This window comes from Aulonocara stuartgranti (assembly GCF_965226115.1).
Source record: "Aulonocara stuartgranti genome assembly, chromosome: 22".
Classification (NCBI taxonomy): Eukaryota; Metazoa; Chordata; class Actinopteri; order Cichliformes; family Cichlidae; genus Aulonocara; species Aulonocara stuartgranti.
In genome coordinates, this window is record NC_138957.1 from 12332056 (window position 1) to 12354850 (window position 22795).

General features: G+C 42.5%; 1 protein-coding gene across 2 annotated transcripts; it reads right to left on the reverse strand.

Annotated features, from left to right (window-relative positions):
- Positions 1-1381: 1381 nt before the first annotated feature.
- On the reverse strand, positions 1382-21212 carry trak1b (trafficking protein, kinesin binding 1b). 2 transcript variants are annotated; one of them, XM_082520769.1, is made up of 18 exons: positions 21049-21212; positions 19976-20170; positions 17093-17169; positions 16853-16969; positions 16675-16775; positions 16441-16546; positions 16274-16352; positions 15163-15293; positions 14985-15059; positions 14751-14888; positions 14595-14671; positions 11231-11479; positions 10840-11117; positions 6482-6600; positions 6101-6302; positions 5783-5888; positions 4772-4897; positions 1382-4416 (listed from the first exon to the last, which is right to left on the reverse strand). In XM_082520769.1, the coding sequence occupies exons 3-18, from the start codon at positions 17141-17143 to the stop codon at positions 3822-3824; spliced, it is 2550 nt and encodes an 849-aa protein (XP_082376895.1). In that variant the 5' UTR covers positions 17144-17169; positions 19976-20170; positions 21049-21212; the 3' UTR covers positions 1382-3821. The 2 variants fall into 2 exon arrangements, with proteins under 2 accessions (XP_082376895.1, XP_082376894.1); XM_082520768.1 differs by lacking the exons at positions 19976-20170; positions 21049-21212 and adding an exon at positions 18030-18097.
- Between the last annotated feature and the right edge of the window lie 1583 nt (positions 21213-22795).

Below are 22795 nucleotides of genomic sequence, written 5' to 3' on the forward strand. Positions count from 1 at the left end.
ATGGATCCATCCAATGGTGGGGGGGATATCTTCTTGGCACACTTTAGGTCCATTAGTATCAATTAAGTATTGTTTAAACGTCACAGCCTACGCGAGTCCATGTTCATCCCTTTATGACCACAGTGTACGCATCTTCTGATAGCTGCTTTCAGCAGGATACAGCTCCATGTCTCAAAACCTCAAATCATCTCAGACTGTTTTCTTCAACATGACCGGATGTTTACTGCACTTAAATGGTTTCTATGGTCACCAAATCTCAGGCAAGTACCTAAGGAGACACATTTAGGATGTGGTGGAAGAGGTGATTCCCATCACGGATGTGCAGCAGACAAATCTGCAGCAATTGTGTGATGCTACTGAATCAAAAATTCAGAGGGATGTTTCCCATCAATAAGTAATCTTTTCACTCACTGTAGTGCACATCTTTGCAATCAGGAAAAGCTACTAATCCCATTTCTCGAGAATATCATCTTGTTTGTTTTAGGTGCTTTTCCCCCACTCATCTGCACAAATCAGGTCCAGACACTCATTCTTCCACATTCGAGTGGGAAAAAGGAAACATGCACAGGAAAAAAATCTTTTTATTTAGGTGTTTGACTTTCAAGAGGAACTACTGCGAGGGGATTGAATGTCAGCACTTGAACCGGTTAACAACCAATCATAGCCCAGCATTTATAAAGACCACCAAGCAGTCTGCAATCCAGGGGCTAAGCGAAGACATTACAGAGAAACAATGTTGTATGGTAAATTTTAAAAAACAAACAAATACCCCAAGCCTTTAATAAACACTAAATCCTGTGAGAGTAGTCTGGGTGTCAGTTATTGAACAAAAATGATGCTTCCAGACATCCTGTCCACTGTCACCTAAAATGAGCTCGTCTGGTATATGACAGGTACCAAAGCTCATCTGTTGGGGCTGTGTCATTACATCCAACAAAAATAAGGTTATGAAATAAGATTATCAAAATGCTTCTGTAAGATGACAAATATCTGACATGAGCGACGTCACTGGCATTTGAAACCAGTTTATTTTTTCTAATTAGACTCGCCGCCTGCCACTGTGACATTTTTTGGTTATTGCTCACCTCTCATTCACCTGTGGCCAGCCTAAGTTTAATAAGCAGCCTTCGTCATATCCCCTCCACGAGATCCAGATGGTGAATGGGTAATGGATGATGACTGTAGACAGACAGATGAACGCAATACACATTCCTCGCCGTCGCGTGTCGAGTTATTTGTGAGCACCATCTGCTGGAGGAGGCCAAGTAATCATTTCCTGCGTGTGTGGCTTTTCTTTACGTCGTTATTACCCCCTCTTCAATTCTGAGTCATGCTTTAAAACTCCATCACACAGAAAGGGAAACGAAATCCTATTAATAAATGATTGTTTGATGACTTTTTATTTGGAAAAACCCTGATTACATGCTCACCCAGATACTTACAGCAATGTGTGGTTCTTGGTTAAAGCACTACAAATAATGGTTCATCTACACATGACATTATAGTGACTGTGAACAGTATATATATACAGTCTGTAAGACGATGCTATTTTTTACAAAAAAGATATCTTAAAATCAGGATTTTTAAAAATAAATAAACACAAGTGCAAACTATGGTTGCGTGAGCGCCTTTGGACCTGCATGACAAGGGAAAAATCACAAAACACAAGGCTGAGGCACTGTATTGCTTCATTCTCTTCAACCATAAAACAATAAGGGAAAAATAGCTGAAAGCTTCCAACCACGATAAAGCAATCCCTCAGTGTATTGATCTCTCCAGTTCAGTGGAAGTACCATCAGCTTTACTGTCTAACGGCCATTTAGAAAATGAAACTGAAGTACCTTTAACACTGGCGTGAAATCTATTTGATGATTTAGTGAAAGTGACTTGTCAGACTCACACTTAATCCCTTCAAAAGAAAGGAGAGAGAGACAGAGGATGACATATTTTATGAATTCGGTGTACTTTTTTTAAAACCACTTATGAAATTTTCATCTGCTAGTATTGAAGTAGAAAGGCATGTTTCAGTGCTACAGTGACTACAAATAGCCAGCCAGTGCATGGAAGATTTAGCAGAGTGCACCTGTGTGAGTCTGGATGTGCGTGGGATTCTGTGGATGTGTTTCAGAAAAGGCAAGAGTGGGAGTACTACATCTAGCCAGCAGAGTCAGTCTCCAAAGCAGGAATCCGAGTGATATTTCAGTAGCTCGCTTTCAGTGTATTCTGTTTTAACGGGTCAGTTCACCCAATTATGTAAAATTAAGTTACATAAAACTGGCTTTGTGTGTCCAGAATTTTAGATATCTGAATATTAGAGAGTGAGCAGAGATTACAGCAGCTCTATAAAGAGTGCTTTGACTTACATGCAAAACTCAACATGCTAACAATGACAAGGAAAGACTTCCAGATGCTCAAAAGCATTTCATAGGGGGTGCTTGTGCATCCATCCATACATCCTCTGCCTCCTCCGGGTAGGACTTGTCATCAGGTGATCCTATTCAGATGCCTGAACCCCCTCAACTGCCTCCTTTTGATGTGGAGTAGTAGTCCTCCAAGTCTGGCCTGAATAACTAAGCTCCTCCCCTTATTTCTAAGTGAGACCCATTTCTGCTGCTTGCATCAATTCCACAGGGTGGGAACAGCTACCATTAAGGGTTCCTCCCTTAATGGCATGTAAATGCTATAAATTCTTTCCTGATCAATCCGTGGGCATTAGAAAATGACAAAATATTTATGTATATTATTAGCTTCCGATTAAGAAAACTTTAAGTAAATGTGTTTTTATTTCCGTGCAGACATATTGTCAGTTTTCCACTTTAGATTAATAAGAAGCATTTGTTGCTCACGGACATGGAAGAAACTAGTTACCATCTTAAGAGTTAAAGTCAAAATAAAGCTGAGGTGGGTGTGTTTGTTTTTAATTTTGCAGGAATTCTGGCAAAAATTTAAACTCAGACCTGTTGCAGCTAGAGAGAAGGTGAGCCTCTCCATCACTTTTAGTTAGTCTCATCATTAAAACCAGAACTACCGCAGGTGTTCGAAATATAAGCAGCTGCATGTATTATTCAGCACCTTCCCACTGTCTATCAGAAAACTGACTAAGTGTTCCTTCCTAGACCCGTCCTGTGAGATCCAATCAAATTCACATTTAGCACTCTTAGGGGGAAAAAAGTCATTTAATTATGCCGTTCAGGTACTTCATGCTTCTAAAAGCCAAAACTGCATTAGCCTTTTCCCCTTAATTTTTACATAATTAAATTAAAAAGAGTTCGCTTCTCGAAGAAAAACACTAATTTTTATAAAAATGAAGATGAATGCAGGTGACGTGGGAGCACTTGTTTTCAGTTCGGCAGGAATTCTGGCAAAAATTTTAATTCAGACCTGTTAAAGCTAGAAAGAATGTAAGCTTCGTCATCACCATTTAATTTAATTTAATAACTGAAAGTCTTTAAATGTCACTGTTCAGTGCTTACACAGAAGAGCCTCCAATCTGTCCGGTCATTTTAGCAATATCTCAAAATCTGGGCACGCAAAAGCAAAAGTACAGCACAGACAGTATAGAAGATGTTGCTGTGTAGTTTGGATGAACTAACCCTTTAAGTTATTTTTCTCTTCGTTCAAGCGTGAATCACCACTGTAAAGCACTACAGAGGTGTAGTGTTTGTGTAAAACTGTAGCTGTGATTAGAAATAGGTCAGTAGTGCCATGTTGCTGTTGTACAGTGGAAATATTTTTATGGGCTCCAGGTGACTGATCAACAGCCAGTCCTTGGCCCTGCTGGGCTCCTACTCATCTACCCTGTTGGCCAGCAGCTATCCAGACTACTCTTGGGGCCCTGGGGCTTTCATGACCATGCTGGCTCCTACCATGCCTGGATAACTCCGGTTCCTCCTCATTCCATCAGGTCCAAAAGGGGAGCCAGATCTACGCAGTCCACCCAGAGGCCCTAGCATGGGACCAGGGCTCATCGCTCTGCTTCCGGGGGCTCCAGCCACACCCAGACGCTTCACCTTGTCTACCAGGTTCAGATTGTGGACGGCCACGCTAACGTCTGTTTGGCTTTCACAGTCCCTGCCTCGCTGCCTGCCTCTCATCCCCCCTGTCACCTCCTTCAGGATGGAACGGGCTGGTTTGGAAGCCAGGAAGTTCTCATAAGAAGGACTCTTGAAGTCAAACCCAGCGGAGCTTGGCACAGCTGAAGCTCCCTGTCTTGTGGGAGAGTTTGGAGGGGTCGAGGGTCGCATAGGATCGGGATTAGGTGTTCGGTTGGGGGCAATGGAGGTGCTTAATAGGACTCCTCCGCTGCCCTGACCCTGCTCCAGGCCCTGGCTCTGGTGATACACAGCTGCTGAGATTCCTCTCTCCTGGAGAAGACGTACCAACCCCAGGGAGGTGCTGGTGGTGCGTGTAGCATCTCTGCACAGACATGAGACAAAATACACACATAATGTCCTTTCTTAGAGGAACAGTTCACACCAAACTCAAATGCATATAGTTTTACTGCTGATTATTTATCCAAATAAACAGCCAGTTATAACCAAGGAACTACACCTGTCAACCAAAGGAAGCATTCAGCCTGACAGAGAGGGAAGGCATTAATGCTTACAATACCACAAGTCTGTGATCTCATGCAGTTGAATGCAAACTTACTTTTTCTATGCACTCAATTAAATATGACATTATATAAAATATGAAATTAGCTAAAACAATCTTTTGATTTTACTTTGTCTTTTAAATAAAAAGGAAAATGTCAGAATATGCAGTTTCTTGCCTGAGGTTAGTTGAGGATTCAGAGGGCCTGAGACTGAGCCTGCGGGACGTGCAGGGAGTAGCAGCAGGAGTACCCAGCAGAGTGCTGGTCATCACACAGGAGGACGATGCAGGCACTGGGTTTAAACTGGAGGGAATGAGAAGATTTCATCTAGGTTAACAAAAAAATATAAATATATAAATCACACTTTCAGATGGTCTCATCATTAAAACCAGAACTACAGCGGGTGTTCAAAATATAAGCAGCTGCATGTATAATTCAGCACCTTCCCACTGTCTATCAGAAAACTGACTAAGTGTCCTGCCTAGACCCGTCCTGTGAGATCCAATCAAATTCAGAATGAGTGCACATTTAGCACTCTTTCGGCTTCTAGAAACATGATGCATCTGAACGGCGTATTTAAATGACTTTTTTTAAGAACTGCATTCGTTTTTTCCCACTTAATTTTTCTTGTCACTACAGTGTGTGAAGTGGCATTAAGTGCCGTTTTAACTTTCTAAAAGGGTGAGCTTCTCGAAGAAAAACATTTACTAATTTTTATAAAAATGAATTACTCGATTTTTTTTTTTTTTATTGTAAGGTAAAGACCCTACAATAATACAAAGAAAACTCAGAGCCAGAGTTTCATTTTAAGCGTCGTTATAAGACCATTTTTAGCAGAAAAGCTCAACTCTGCAGGAGTCAGTTATAGATAAATTTAGTCAGGGTCACTCTAAAAAGAAAAAAGATATTTCCATGTGCAACGATGTCCATGGCTCTGGGAAGCATTCAACAAGCCCCCGGCTCTGAGTAGAGTAGCATTAAAAGGTTATGCTGGGGAGGAGGTGGGTTACAAAGCAGCATGCAGATGTGCACCAGGTATAGGCAGGCTAAAGGAGCTTAAAGAGTGTGCCCATAGTGAGAACTGTTATCCTCATCACCTGCCTGAACTAACACTATGTGTGACTTTCGGTGGCTCGAATAATAACAAAGAGTCGACTCTGATCACAGACACTTAATGATGCCACTCACCTTGGCGTAACCCGCGTCTGCTCATCAGTTGGATGGAGGATCCGACAGGTTGTAAAGGTGTAAGTGGAGCTGGTGTGAGCCATGCATTTACCTGGGTAGTATGCAGCTGGAAGTCAAACACACACAGCCCGTCACTGTCAGTCACCACATTTTAGCCTTTTACACATGTTCAACAATGTGGAAGTATTTATGCACTATACTGCCAGAAGTGTTTGCTCACCTTCACACGCATATGAACTTGAGTGAAATCCATTCTTAATTATACTTTTGGCAGTATAATGTATTTAGAGTCAATGAAAATTTGCTATATGTCCTCACCCAGAGCATCGGTGTTGCTGAGGTGTGGTGATGGTGAGGGCGGAGAAGGTGGGGCCAGGGTGACTGAAGGCTGTACGAGGTTGGCGTCACTTGTACTGGAGGTGGGGGCCACTGCCGGTGAGGCAGAAGCTGAAGAGGTGGGAAGATTTTGGAAGTATTGCTCTCCTGGTTCATCCTCCTCAAAGCCGCCCCATGGGTACGCCTTAACACAAACAAAGAGCCATGCAGGGAAGGGAGAGGAGTGCTTTACAGGTGATAAGGTTTGATTCTCGTTACCAGAGGATGGGCCTACGTTTAAACCAATACAGCGGTACATGTAATCAACGGAGATGGTTTAGCGTGAACACAACAGATACACGCAGAGAAACCTCACACACAGACCTGCTCCAGCTCTAGTTCTAGAGGTCTGTAGCCCTTTGGCACAACTCCTGGCCTGGCGTCCAAGATCACACCCAGGTGAGGCTGGGCTAACTGCTGCCAGTGGTGCAGAGTGGCAGATCCTGGTGGAGAGAAGTGGATTTAACTTAATGTACTTAACTCCACCTGCACCATCTCCAAACACACAGACAAAAAAACATTTAGGGGAATATGAAACGTTTTCAACTGGCTGCTTTACCTTCAGCAGATGTTTTATACCTTAAATCTCCTGAAAATACTTGTTAGCATTTTAAAAGGCATTCCTACGTTAACAGGTTTTAAGAATTATATGTAACTGAGAAGTAACTAGCAGTAACAGCAACAAAACCGATATTGTGCACACACATATCTCAGAGTGTCAGCCAGTAATTCATGCAATTAAGAACAAAAAGTATTTTAGATCCTTTTCTCTAAAGAGCTCATCCATTCAATAAAAAAGTGAAGATGAAGCTAATACTATAAGTGAAGAGGATGGCAGAGAAAGGTGAATATCAGAAAGCTATGATTATCAGAGGAATGATATGAAAAGGAAATGAAATGGAGGAGCAAAGCAGAATGAGAATCTTTTTATTAAGACAGCCACATGGATTAATGGCAGAAAATAAACAGACAGCAAAGAGGTGACAGAGTGAGCAGTGAAAAAATGAAAAAGCTTAAAAAATTCTAAGTTACGAATGAATATGGACAGAACAACGTGTATAAATATATAAGAATACATATAAACAAATCCACAATATCAGGGCTTCTGCACGGGGGATAGATTCAGTTTAAATAAAGTATAAAATATTACCAGCAGAGGGCAGCACAGGCCAAAGGAACATGTTTTGAGTGGTTCTATTCTACTTAGCATTATTTTCTATTGCATACAGAGTATACCATTACATATCATAATAAACATAGCCAAAGTTTCATATAAAGACCTCAGAGTATGTGCAAATAATCCCTGAAGCTCGCGATTCAGACTTCTCTTAATGGCCAGCAAGAGCAGGTTTCCTTAATTTTGTCAACTTTGACAGCAGTGTTGCCAACTCCTCAGTAAGGAAAATCGCTATTGGTTGTCCTAAAAATCGCTAGAAGTCGCTAAATGACGTCATCACTTAATTAGCATAATTGGTGATGCTTATGTATTTGCAAACTATGTTGTAGGAGAGAGAAATAACATTGTGGAAGAGACATAAAGTCAGTAAAAAACAGCCTAAATGCATTTAGGATATATTTAGAACTACAAATTAAATTTCTTTTAGCAATTATTGTTTTTTTATTATGTCACAATTCCAACTCTCCTCCTTTATCCAGGCTTGGTACCGGTGTTGTGCCAAAAAGTGATTGTCTGCCAAAAACTGATTTCCAGTGTTTCTGTGTATTTTTTATGTGTAATATCTTTACGTATGTTCGTAAATAGACTTCGGTGAACAGGGGATACAAAGGGGTTACATAAAAAATTAAAAAATTATCTGTTTTTTAAGTATCTTTACAACTTGTACTTACATTATAACCAATCCGGTCCTTTATCCCCACTTAAAATATTTTTACAGAACTATTGTAATATTTGCTGCCATTTCTGCTGTCCTGTTGGGCAACTTACTCTTACAAAATACATTTTTAATGTTAATGAGATTTTTTTTACTGCATAAATAAAGGTTATATAAAAGTCGCTGCCAAAAACTGATTGCGGCTTGTATCTTGCTACACGAATGTTGTTTGTGGCTCAAGATGACTTTATGTCATCCATAAGGGATGCATTTGACATATGTTTAACATATTATAGCCCAACAAGTTACTTATAGCACTTTAAATATGAGCAATCGCTTTTTGGCAAATACCGGAAATCAGTTTTTGGCAGACAATCACTTTTTGGCACAACACCGGCAAAAGTAACCCGAAATAGGCAGTCTGGCGGAGTTACTTTTTGTGTTTGTTTGTGTGTGTTTTTAAAGTAGTTTTAAACCTTGTGATCCACAAAAAGTAAGAGTAAAAGAAGAACCGACTGTTATAGTTAGGGCGGGAGCAGCGGCTTCATGCGCGATTCATTTGCAGTTTGGACGCGTAGGGGTGAACACAGTAGCGGTTTTTGATACGGGCGACACAGGCGGTTTGCCGGGGCGGCATCGTAGTGGGGCGGCATCACGGGCATCGGAAAAAAATAAAAATTTACTCGTACTCATGCTGCTCCGACATCATGCCAGCGCATATTGGGAATGGCATAGGCACCGATCGGTTTTCTATCGCCCGTTTGCTGGGAGTAAGGGCGCCCTCTGTTTGCGAGGTGCGCGGGTTGTTGCGGCACAGGGAGGAGAGGGCGGGGCGGCGGGGGATTCTCTGGCTGGCTGGAGCGGCATCTAATAACCAACTCGCAAAATAAAACAAAATAAAAACAAAACAACAAACACGAAAACACCAGACATTATGATACAGACTTATAATTTGCACCGACGTTTTTTCGAAATTCTATAAAGTGAGCGCGAGAGCCCTCGGTGCGCCTGCTCGCTGCTGAAGTCAAAGTAAACTTTATTGTCATCTCCGCTACATACAGTCCAGAGAGACGAGACGACGAGGCTCCAGTTACAGCAGTGCAAGTAAACAAACAATATATATAAGAAGAGTAAGAAAATAAATATACACTCTAGGACCAGGGGTAAAGGGATCAATAACAATTTAAAATTTATAATTTACAATTTGATGATTTAAAGTCTCACACACAACCCGTCGATAGGGGAGGGGGACCGGCTGCTTCCAAATAGAGCACATTTCATTCATAATGTTGTAAATCCAAGTCCATTATCTATTCATGATTTGAATCCTGGGTTGTGTGAAATCCCAGAAATAAACCTTAGACAAAGTGAATCTGTGAACTAAGGTGTAGGTCTGTTAGGTTATGTTGTGGTGATCCTCGGGTTGGGGGATGGGTGTTCATACTGGAGTGCAAAATTAAAAACAATGGAAGATGGACAAGAAAGTTCAAAGCCATCAGGTCCTCAGTTTAGAAAAAATATTAAAGAAGATGAGGAGAAACGAGCAAATGATACAGGTAAGCAGATGTGTCATTGGATAATGGCAGGTCATCCTGAAACAATCAGAATACTTTATTAATCCCTAAGGAAATTATGTGTGTTACAGTTGGTCCAAGAAGAAATAGTAGCAGTAACAGACTAAACTCCAAACAATACATTATGTTACAGATTTTAATATTAATTAGTCATTGTCAATTGTTGATTCTTCCTGTTCTCATTGTATGACGAATTATGATGGCTGTTTGGTAGCCGTTTGCATACAATGCATACTCTCTCTCTCTTCATATATGTGTGTGTGTGTGTGTGTGTTTCTCTGGCCAGAGGGAGTATTCGCCCAGGGCGCCAAACAGGCTAGGGCCGCAACTGGGTGAACATGTCCTGTTTTGACAGCAGCTGGGGGCGACTTCTGCGTGAGGACGATCCGCCGCCTATGAGCGCTTTGGCACGGGTTGCTTTTTAGAAAAAAAGTCGCTAAGGGGATCTGAAAACTTACTAAATATAGCGACAAACTCGCTAAGTTGGCAACACTGTTTGTCAGTAGAGTTAAACCTTCTGTTTGCGAGGGACAACCAATCAGAAAACACGCGCCTTAAAAAGAACAGGCAGGAAGCCACAACAGTCCGATTCTGACAACGGTACCAAGGTTCAGTAAAGATAAATAAGGTTAGTTTGAACTGTGAATCATATAAAACTAATCTAGCACAGAGTCCAGTAATAAATATTTGGCACTGATCTGGAAATGAGCATAATCTTCTTTAAGGTTAAATCTAAGACACCAGCTCCTTAATTGTACATGCTGACTGAATACTACTGTGACTCTATCACACTGTATAGACCTAAGGTCTGCCTGTTTCCCCTTTTAGCCCCCGATCAGTGATTTGGATAGACTCCGTCTTACTTCCTCCGTGTAGTGCATGAGTGCTCAAAGCCACCCTCTGGGCTGGGTTTCTTTGTAATAGCTGTGTGGAGATGCAAAGCTGCCAGACTTGTGATGATGCATCAGAGACCAGAAAGAGTTGAAGAGCATCAGAGACAGGGGCCTCTCTGTCCACTCTTGCGCACTCCTCATCTTCTTGCTGCCGGCTCGGTCTCTAGCCCACCTCCTTCCCCTCTCCCTCTCTATTCCAGCTCCAGTCTTCCTCGTCCATCCCCACACTCTCTCCCTTTCCCCTTGACTGCCATCTTGCCTCCTCTCCCCCTCTGTTCCCCAGCCCTGCCTGCTCCCTTTTTTTGCCCCGGCCCCTCGGTGCCTCTCTCCTTCCAGGTTCCTCCCTGCCTTGCCGTTCGTTCCGTGCTCCCTTTCTACCTCACCTTCGAGTGGTTTGACGATCTGAAGCTTGTCGGGGAGGTAGGGCCCTCGCGAGGCCCAGAGGTGGAGGTTTCCGAGGGACATGATGCTTTCAGATGGGGTTAAGAGACTCTCCTGGCTGAGGGCATCGTGGAGTCCAGGGTGCCCTCCCCGCCGTCGCTCTCGCTCCTCTTCAAAGAAGCGCCTTTCACTTAAATTGTTTTGTCGGCGCAAAGACAGGCGACGCAGAGCAAGCCGCAAGTCCTCTGCCCCACTTGCCTTCTTCTCCTGGCCCTCTGTGCTGTTGACAGAGCAGGGTTAAAACAAAAATCAATCAAATGTTTTAAAATAAAATCATTCTTGAGAAAACTGAGTTTGATTCATGCAGATGACAGCAGCTTATCTCGGTCTTACCTGTCCTGATTGGATGCCGTCTCCATTAGGATGCTCTGCGTTCGGTTATCAAGGACTACACTTTCTCCACTAAGGTCACCTCCAAATATGCTGGAGTGGGGTGTGGAGAGACCACTCGATTGGGGTGACGTTCGAGCTGACAGGGACTGGTTAGAACCCGGGATGTTGGAGTTGGTTGGAGTCAGAGAACGCTGACGAACTGTCTGGTTAACATTTTTGACCGTCTCAAATACACGTTTCCGATGGACCCTGCACACAGTCAAACATAGTATTATACTGATGCTCTTCAACAGTGGTTCACAAACCTTTTTACCTAAGTTACTCCCAAAGATGGACTCAAGAACGCTTCACCAAGGTTACATTTATTTGAACTCTTAACATTAAACAAATCCCAACTTTAAGTCGAGTGTTTAAAGCGACTAACAATCAGAGTGAAGAACACCATCCACCATGGCCGTGTGAAAAAGAAAGTTTTCTTGTGACACTATGGAGTTCTGTGAAAAACTAATACTCCATGTAGCTTATAGAACCATCAGTAATAACCTGAAGCGATTGTTTTCTCTAGGACTTAAGCCATCTCTCACATTGTTGTGGAGGAATTTTGGTCCACTCTTCTTTACAATGTTGCTTCAGTTTATTGAGGTTTCCAGGCATTCATTTGTGCACAGGTCTCTTAAGGTCTTGCAACATAACTCAGTAGAGTTGAGGTCTGGACATTGACTGGATCATTACAAAACCTTGATTCTTTTCTTTTTCATGCTTTTGCACAGTTATTGCTGTGCTTGGGATCATTGTCACTAATGCTAAGATTTAGCTGTCAAACAGATGGCTGTGAATTATGACCAGAAGTCTCCAGAAAGCAGTGGAGTCCAAGAAGTAGCTTTCGATTTTTGTGCAGTTTCTTAAGCATTGCATGGTTTGAACTTTGGGTGATTTTTTTTGGACGCCCACAACTAGGAAGACTGTAGTACTATGTTAACACATACCCGAATGCTACAGACCAGGAAACTGCCAAAAGAGAGATACCCACACTTGCTGATGATCAGTTAATCAAGTGCATTTGATTATAAGCACCTGGCTGCAACTTACCCTTTTAACATGGTGTGCTTAGTTTTTCACAGAACTTCATGACAGCTAATAGACAGTAGTGTCCATTATTAGCGATTTAATAAGCAATTTCTGTATGATTACCATTCATCAGTTACACTTCATTTCATTACACTTTACATTTTAACCAGTCTTTTCCTAGTTTAAGCTACTACTTTATTATAAGTGTATTCATTAGGTTTTGTTACTATTTTTTTTAACAATTTAACTATTATAGCTATCAATTTTAGCTAGAATGATATTTAGCAGTTTAGCTAATCCTCTCCTCTTGTATCAGATCTGGTATTTAGCACAAATTAACAGTGTCTGTGTATTTTAGCTATACAGCTTGCTAAATAAAAGTCTGCTAGCATTAGCTGATAATTTAATACACCACCTGTTCATCCAGACATGGTAACTTCAGGCTTCTAAAAAAGAACATGACAGTGGCTACAATGCTAATGCTAAAGCTAAACATTTCCAAAAGTCCAAACTCAGTAGGTGAGGTCACAGTGGTTACATTCCTCTCCTATACACTGTATTCATAACTTTGACTAGATACTATGCTTATGTACAGTGGCGGTGCTAGCCTGTTTGGCGCCCCAGGCGAACACTCCCTCTGGATTTCGCACAACCCAGGATTCAAATCATGAATAGATAAGGGGTTTGGATTTACAATATTACCAATGAAATGTGCTCTATTTGGAAGCAGCAGGGCCCCCCTCCCCTTTCGACGGGTTGTGTGTGAGACTTTAAATCATCAAACTGTAAATTATAAATTTTCAATTGTTACTGATCCCTTTACCCCTGGTCCTAAAGTGTATATTTATTTTCTTACTCTTCTTATATATATTGTTTGTTTACTTGCACTGCTGTAACTGGAGCCTCGTCGGCTCGTCTCTCTGGACTGTATGTAGCGGAGATGACAAAGTTTACTTTGACTTCAGCAGCGAGCAGGCGCACCGAGGGCTCTCGCGCTCACTTTATAGAATTTCGAAAAAACATCGGTGCAAATTATAAGTCTGTATCATAATGTCTGGTGTTTTCGTGTTTGTTGTTTTGTTTTATTTTGCAAGTTGGTTATTAGATGCTGCTCCAGCCAGCCAGAGAATCCCCCGCCGCCCCGCCCTCTCCTTCCTGTGCCGCAAGCAGCAGGCGCACCTCGCAAACGGAGGGCGCCCTTACTCCCAGCAAATGGGCGATAGAAAACCGATCGGTGCCTATGCCATTCCCAATATGCGCTGGCTGATGTCGGGGCAGCGTGAGTACGCCCCCCACCATGATGCCGCCCCGGACAACTGCCCGTGTCGCCTGTATCAAAAACCGCTACTGCTTATGTATACTTTTAGAAAAAGTTTTGAAAAGACTTTTAGTGAGCTATGCTGGCTAGTTTATGAGTTTTTTTGACAATTACTTATGCATACTTTTCACCGTTGTCATGTTTCGGCCGTGTGGCAGGCAGGATGAGGACCCAAATTGCAAACTCACACACACGGGGGATAAACTCAAAATGCAGCTTTATTGCTGATAAGTGATAAACAATAACGATGATACAAAAAGCAATACAAAACTACACTAAACTGGGAAAAGCTAAAGTAACATATACTGGAAGACACGGGGAGAACCACACACGGCATGAGGGAGAACGCGACGCCGAACAGAGGAAGACGCAGACAGAAATACACAGAGGGTTAACGAGGAAAGTGGGAACACACGGGGAACACAGGTGACACAGATAACCATAACGAGACAGGGCGGAGTGAACATAACACTGACGGGTACAGGCACAGAGGTTCAGACAGGAGGAGAGAGAGCACGGGGAAAACACAGACATAACAGGCTGGGGAAACATGAAACAACCACAAAGGGAGACGAGGGCTCATAAATATATGGAGGGCACACAGGGGGGAGAGAGCACGGGGAGAACTTAGACATAAAGGGCAGGGGAAACCTGGAATAAAACATAAGGAGAGACGAGGGCTCACAGATACACAGAGGGGCACACAGGGGGTAAAAGCCATGAAGGGAAAACACTTAGGGAACAACACAACAGGGCAACTCAGAAAACACGGTCTAAATAAGGAACGAAATACAAAAATACATGGAAACTAAGAATACTGGGCCCACATGGCCCAGGACCATGACAACCGTAGTATATTTATTTTGGCTATTTCTACTGTCTGTCCATTACTTATTGCCAACTCTTTTGATCAAACAATTCCAAAACCTGTTCCCATGTTTGGAAATTGGCATCTAGTATGCATGCATGAATACCTACTTCTGTTCTTCACACTCTGGGTCATCAAGACTCAGCTCCTTCCTCATCGTTCCCTCAATCTCAGCTGCCAGAGAGTCCTGCAACATATAAACTTTTAAGAGGGGAAGACAATGCCTACAAGCAAAGAGAGGCACACACACTTTTACAGTAACTCACCATCGGGTACAGTCCCAGCGGGTGATAGCGGCGTGGGGTTCCTGCAGGGTAGTTTCTGTTTCTCAGGTTCTTCAGCTCCTCCTGAGCTTCATGCAACATCTCAATGCACTCTGAGTACTTCTCTTCTAACTCCTGGAGCTGTTGTATTGTAAACACAGCAATTAAACTCACATTCACAGTATTTAGGGAACAAACTGTGATTGGGGACAAGCTTGGAAAGCAAAGAGAAGTTACCTCTGCTGTGAGCTGCCTTTGGGCATCTTTAGCTGCCAGCAGGTGTTGAGAGAGCTCCTCATTTTCCACTGCATACTAGACACACAAATGCAGCTTTGACTGAGCAAACAGCTAAACAGGACAAGACCAGTAAAAATATAACCAGTCAAAGTATATACCTGTGTGCTTATATACTCACAGATTTGGCTTTCTTTTGCAGATCTACTATCTGAGAGAGGAGGTGTGTGATCTCTTCTTGCTGTCGTGATGCGTCTTCAGTCTTACGGGCCAGTTCCTCCGCTATGGCAGAAATCTGAAGACTGGACAACCCTTAAAGTTTGACAGGGAGTTCAAAAAGAGCACAGAGAAAAATCGACCGGTAAATTGAGTGTTTCGCTTTTACACTCAGCTCCCTCTTCACCACAACAGACCGGTACAGCGTCCGCATCACTGCGGCCGCCGCACCAATCCGTCTGTCGATCTCCCGCTCCCTTCACTCGTGAACAAGACCCCGAGATACTTAAACTCCTCCACTTGGGGCAGGAACTTGTCCCTGACCCGGAGTGGGCACTCCACCCTTCCACAAAAAAAACATTTTTTCACTATATATTTTTCAGTCTGTTGTCTGCTCTTCAAAAATGTTGATTAAATCCAATTAAAAATTAGATAAAGTTGTAACAAGATATGATTCTAAATGAGTTGCGTCATTGCCATAGACAATATAAAAGGTTGATGTAGCTACCATGACATCACTCAATGATTTCTGAAGTACTGCTTTGACGATGCATTTTCGCTGTTACTTTATTGCAAAGCCGCAGATGTGATGAAGAAGAAAGAGTCTCACTATGAAACAACAAACTCGAACTACTACCAACTACTTGACAAGATGTGACAAAATGTGAAAATGATCAGCTATTGAACTTGGAGTTTGTTACCAAAGATAACCCTTCACAGACTTAACTTTTTATCCAGCATGATCCAAACCAAGTCAAACTCAGCAGGAAAGTGTTTAAAGAGGTCAAGTCATAAAGCCATTTTCTCGTAGACTTTTGGGACAGTTACATATAGGACTGGAAGTCTACCACAGCTTTTGCCATCCAGTAGAATCCAGATTTAAGGCACTTCCACTCTGGCTTCAATATTCTGCCCTGGAAGCTGCAGCCATATTATATACTGTAGAGTGATTGCATTGTGTTTTTATTCAAATATTACGCAGCATGCAAACTCTCGGAGGGAGTTGTGTAAAGAAAAACAGGCAATTTCACACACAGAAGCTCCAAAAAAGAAATTGGTGGCAAGACAAAACTCACTGAGCTCTTTGACACAGTCGTTCACAAGCTGCTGCTCCTTTTCTTCATAAGTTTCGGTCTCTGACTTTAGATGGTTAGCCTGCGAGTAGACGTCCATAATTACACAAAATATCTGAGCCGTTTCGGTAACTCACCTCCCGTGTTTTCCTCAATACTGCGTGTGATACCTCTGAGCGGAGTGACAGGTTCTCCTCTTCCAGCTCTTTGAGTTTCTTTTGGAGCGTGTCGCTCACAAAGCCTCCTGAAGCAGTTTCCACTTTGCTTTTTTTACCCCTTCAGGAGACAAACACAAATTTTATCATGGAATTTACAGCCAGTACAAGTGAGGTTATATTTTTACACCTGTGAAATGGTAACAGTATTCACACATTTTAGGAGTGACATTAAGAAAGGAAACTAACGTTGGGGAGCTGCTGGATTCATCCTCGATCTCTTCAGCTGCATTGGTGTAAAACTGCAGCAGCTCATCCTTGAGGTTCAGCTCATGGTGCAGCTGGGCAACCTGCAGGAGGACAGGTACTGTTCAACACCTGTAGCACCAAAACATTTTTTCCTGGTCTAAATTTCTGTGAGGCATACCTCCTCTGTGATTTGTCCCACTTGTTCCTCCAAATACTCCTTCTGCTCTGTGAGAGTCCGGTTCTTCTTAAGGAGCGACTGGCCAATCTTTGCAGCAAGCTCCAGATCTCTCTCTTTCTATTGGTTGCAATGTAGGAGAAGCAAACAGAGGAGAGGAACATCTCATTATCATTTGGTCTGATTAAAAAAAGAAAAGCTTCAATTTACCCTCATAGAACTGGCAAAATTAAAATACCTCACCTCTTCCAACAAACGTGTGACAGCATCAATGTCATTGTAGGTTTTCGTCATCTGGCCCACTCTGTCTGCACATAGCACTGTGGAAAAAACAAAAAAAGAAAACCCAACCGAACATCAAAACACCGAATGACCTTCTGGTCATCCCATCACTTGAGTTGTGATCTGCAAACTCAATTCAATTCAATTCAATTCAATTTTATTTATATAGCGCCAAATCACAACAAAAGTCGCCTCAAGGCGCTTCATGTGTGACTGCATGCAAAAACGGCCCCATTATGTAACACAAAGAGTATTTATACACTCAGAGGAAGTGGATGTACCACGTATAGCGTGCAACACTTCCATCACCACTGTTTGGAAATGCACGAGCAGGCGTTAAAGGGGAAAGGGTCGTGTTCCATGGCGCACAACGTGTGGCTCTGCTGCCGCGGGGTTGGCAGCAATTATTGACTTCAGAGCTCGAATCGATAACGTGCTGCACAAAGTTATCGAATCCATTATGGTAAGCCTCCGTAATCCTGTTGGTACTCTAAACAACACAAAAACTTCCCATTTCTGAAAGCAAATTTAGGTGATGGCACTGAAATAGTGATCAGCGCTGGTTTACAGGGGTACAACAGATAGCCGTGGAAATTAGACAGGAGACATGCGTCATCTTAGTGAGGCGAACTAACTAAGAAACAAACACCGGAGTAAAACTATCAGCAAGAAATAATACAGCTTTTCTGCATTACTGGAGCTCTGAAATGATGAGACTGCAGCCTGTAATCCACCGCAGTCAGGAAGCAAAGAGGAACAACGATATTCAACAAAAATCGGAGTGCTGAAAAGAAACTAATATCCCAATCATTTGATCGCATCTTAACATTGAGCAGTCCTCCGGCCCACACTCATCCCTTTCTAATCTTTGCTCTTGCTGTCCGTATCCTCCACTTGCCTTGATAACAATCGACCGCTGGTCCAAAACACTGATCCATTTGCTTTCTGTCTCTCTCATGCCACTGCTCAGCTACTGTATCACAGGCTCACAGACTATATTACCCTCCACCCACACGGACGTCCCTGTGTTGGTGGAGCGAGAACATGGTAGGCGGAGAGATGAGAGAGAGCGTGTGTGCATCCGTTTTGGTTCCACAGCTGCGGAGGTGAAGTGGAAGTTGTGTTATGATTGGACAGGCGAGGATGCATTATCCAGGACAGAGTCAATAGAAGTGACTCCCACTTCTCTCATTTTCACCTTTCTTTCATTACCTCACTTCCTCTGTCTTCTGACTCATTCTTTAGCACCGCTGCTAACACAATAGACTGGCAACCTGTAATCAAACTTCCTCAGCAATTAAACAACTTAGCTGTATGCTAAGATGTCAAAGCTGAAATCATCTGAGCAAAGATCAGGGATGAGTCTATCTGAACTGTAAAAACTCAATCTTAGAAATTATAACTCTACCAATCAATCTCAGATACGCACAAAATAAATGAAGAAAAAAATTCAACAATGTTTCAGACAACATCCTTCACGTGACACGATCTAACGTCTCAGTAAGCCAGTCAGATTCTTCCTCTTTTCATTAGATGACCTAAATTCTTCTTCACATCTTTCCATCGTGCAAGTTTTCCATGTGGGTCAAGGAAAAAGTCATTTGCAAAAGCCATAGGAGAGATTTTACCAACTATACAACCCCAATTCCCAAAGTATTAAGTAAGTGAAAATATGAATAAAAAGATAATGCAGCGATTTCCAAATCTCATAAACCCATATTTTATCCACAAGAGAACACAGATAGCAGAAAAAATGAAATGTTTAAACTTAACTTAAATTTATCATTGATTTGCAGATCAGTGCATTCTGCCTTTATTCACATTTTACACGCCGTATTTTCGTTTTGTCCACTTTTTCAAACTGGGTTATTAGAGACAACCATGTGGACAGAAGCTGAAATACCAGCTTTATCCATACAGGACAAAGACAGACGAGACTAGATTAGAATAGAAAACAAACAACCCAAATCTAACATTAACATCTTATTGAAGATCACTCTACTCAAATGTATCTGATCTTCAAAATGTCAATCACATCGTGTTGTGTCACGCCCACCAGCTGCACGTCCTCCTTCATCTGCATCTTGATGATCAGCATGTTTGATTTTGCACAGATTTTATGGCGGACGCTTGGTGGCTCGGGTTATACTTTATAAACAGATGCCATCAAAGATTCAAAGAACAATGTAATGCGACGACAGCAAGAGTTAATATTGTTTAATATTGCACATTAATCTTTAATGTGAGAAAGCCTCTGCAGACAGCGCTGTCCTTACTCCATAAACCTCTTCTGCCTACTCATAAAGCAGCGAATTAAGCAGAGTGCTGATATGATATACGGGGAGCGCAGCAATTATCCAGAATAAACGAAGATGCATTCATGTTTCAGGGCCAAACAGAAATAAAGGGCTTGGTATCCAAATGTTTTTATGGCTTAACTTTGAGCATTAAGTCAAACAGATTCATAAAAGACATCAAAGAGCTATTCGAAACCTGTCTTGTTCATCTATGTAGGAGGGGTTCTCAGAGGATTTTAAGGGAAAGACCCATAAAGGCAAGTAGAACACCCGAGTACATCTTTATAACATCTACCCCATTTGAGTGCATGTCGACTACAATTTGTACTTTTTGCTGTCATTAAAATTATTTGTATTCTAAAGCTTTTCAACTGAAACACTTCTGCAATTTTAATATTGATAAACGACGTTTCAGTTTTAATCCTGCAGTTATAACCTGAAACCTTTAAGTAGAGAGTTCTATTATCATTGCCTTCGGCAGCTTTTCCTTCTTGCTTTCAGTCTGTCTCGGTGTGAAACATTTAAAGTACTGATCGCGCAGACTTACAGAAGTATTTTAGTGTCTCTTCGATCTGCTCGGTGGTCAGGTCGAGCCTGGCCTCAGGAGCGACGAGGGGCGTGTGGAGCCAGTCGTCATGGTCGTAGCCGTAGACGGTGTCAGCCCGCAAGCGGTACACCGGCAGCTGCTCCTCCAGAAGACTGATGATCTCAAACTCCGGCAGGTCAGTGCTGTTACAGACATCTGAACATTAGAGGGAGAGAGAGAGAGAGAGGGGATGAGGGTGGATGAGACGGGTGGGTTTTTCTCATTCCCTGCGTGACCACAGCGAGTCAGGTTTGTGATGGCCGACATTAAATCTGATCAAACATTTGAAAGGCAAGTTTACGTTTAATCAGAGACAAAAAATATTCTGCTAAAATAAAATTAGATAACTCTTCACAAGACTCTTTTTTTTTGGTAAGAGGACCTGTTTTAAACACAGCCAATGTTTCAAATAAAGACATCAGACAGCACACGGCTCTGGCCCCTGGACACCTGTGGGTTCAAAGCTAATGTTTACGCGGAGCAGCCAATCAGGTGAAAGCCGGCTTAAAGGAAGCTGAGGGGCTACACCAGTAGCACAGGATTGTCTTGATCTGTCAATCATGCAAAGCTACTCTAGTAGAGTCCATGAATGAAACTATGGAGCTGGAATTTAACATAACACGTCCTATTTAATGTGAAATATTTTGAAAAACAAGCAATACTGTACTTTAAAAACAAAAAGAAACACTTGTGCATTTTAACTTAATTATGACTGCAAGCTTAGAATGGTAAAAGACTAGTTTCACCAACTGGTATCACTTTACTTTGATTGCATGGCTACATCCATGTGCAAATTGTGGAAAAGTAACTTTTATTTTGAAAAATTACGTTTGGAATTGCACATATAAAATTGCGTTTTTTAAGAAGAAGAAGAAGAAGAAGAAGAAGAAGAAAAAGCAATACTTTATTAATAAAACTATTTAAAAAAAGATTTATTAGAATAGTAATTTCAACACTGTCACCAGACGGTGAGCTGCATACTCAAAATTTTGTTGCTATATTTGGATTTTTGGATGATCTGAGTTCTTCTGCACCTGTGATGGTTTCGGCGTCCCTGCAGTCGGGAGGCTCCGGACGTGTCTCGGGCTGGTTGTACTCGCCCTCGCTCACATACTGCTCCTCGTGGTTGTGCCGCCGGTCGGGCTCAGGCTCTGACTCTGGGTCCTGGGACAAGGAGGGGGCTGGGGAGGCCAGCTTGGCTCACCTCTCGCTAGCGGAGAGAGACGGGGGCCATGGAGCCGGAGCTCCACTGTTGTAACGGTGACACGGGACAGACGATAGACAGCAGACACAGACACCTGCAGGGGACAGAAGAGAGGAGAAGGAGAGACCTTTACTTTTTCTGCTGCTGTGATCCAAAGTCCACTTCAATCAGTGTGTCTCTCTTTCCCTACAGACTCTTTACCACAAGTGCTGCTGTTGACTCTGCAAAGTGCTTCCTGCCAACAAGCTGCATAAAACCACAGCCTACCCACTGCAGACACCAGGTTTCATAAGTTGCAAGACTTAAATAAAAACAGACGGTGGTTGGAGGGGAACATTTATGCTTTTCTCCATTTCCTGTCATATATACAGTACAGTAGTGGATGCCCATATGAAACATGGCCAAAGTTTCAAATCATGAGCTCAGGATATGTGCAAATAATGTCTGTGGGTCAAAAGAGTGGGCTTCAGACCTCTAAACTCTCCATTTCTAACACTTTTCCTAACATCTCCAGTTGATGTCAGTGAGAGTGGACATCTCTGGGACAATCATCACAGGCATCCAGCTCTGGCTTGAATCACATAAGCTCCACCCACCTGCTTTTAAACCTTCTGTTTGTGAGGGATAGCCAACAGGAAGAAAAATGGTGCAAAGGCCTTGTAAGAGCTGTAAATCATGCAGATCTACTCCAGCAGACTCCAAATGAATAAAAATAAAATATGGAGCTGGAAATGAGCATAAGAGGTCCCCTGTGCAGCTCTTTATAAAGACATTATACCGAAGAAGAGAAGAAAGAGTGTTCTACCTAATCGATCCAGTAACTTTAAATTAAAAGGACAAACCTTTTAGCTTCAGCCTATTCCAGCTGACCTCACAGTCACCTTAGACGGCCTCTTTCGCAGTCACACACTGTACTGGGATCCCTGTCTGAAATAAACACACCGGTGCTCATTCACGGTGACCTTGTATATTTCAGTTTGCATCCTGCAGGGATCAGCGTGTCGAGGCAGGGTAAAAACACACACAAGCCAGATGAAACAAATTCACCTGAGCTCCAGATCAAACAGCCGGTGCTGCAGCTCTGAACAAAAATAGAGCCTCACTAAAAGTCTCTGTGAATATGCATGAGTGTTTGTGTGAGCCAGTTGCATGAATAGCCGGTTACCTCTCTTAAGAGAGACATGTCGGTGCAGAAAGTGTATGTATAAAGGGAGGGACACACGGGCAAGCACGGGTCTCTGTCATCACTGTAGCTGCAGTGCAACCTTGGAACGTCTTTCCCATTGCAGCAGTCTGAAAGCTGAACTCACACTGCTCACTGTGACAGCAGCATCTTATGGGAATTTATCTATTTTTAAAAACCTCACCACATACTCTGTGGGTGAAAGATGACTTCAGATATGAACTGACAACACACACATGCACCACATGCAGATTTGGGATTAAAACAACACATTAAAGCTGCAATCCCGTGCTGACGAGGATAAACGTGAGGTGCTTATTGGATGTCCTGCAGGCCCAGATATTACAACTGTCCCGCAATGAACGCTAACAGCTGCTCCTGCTGATTGTGCTGC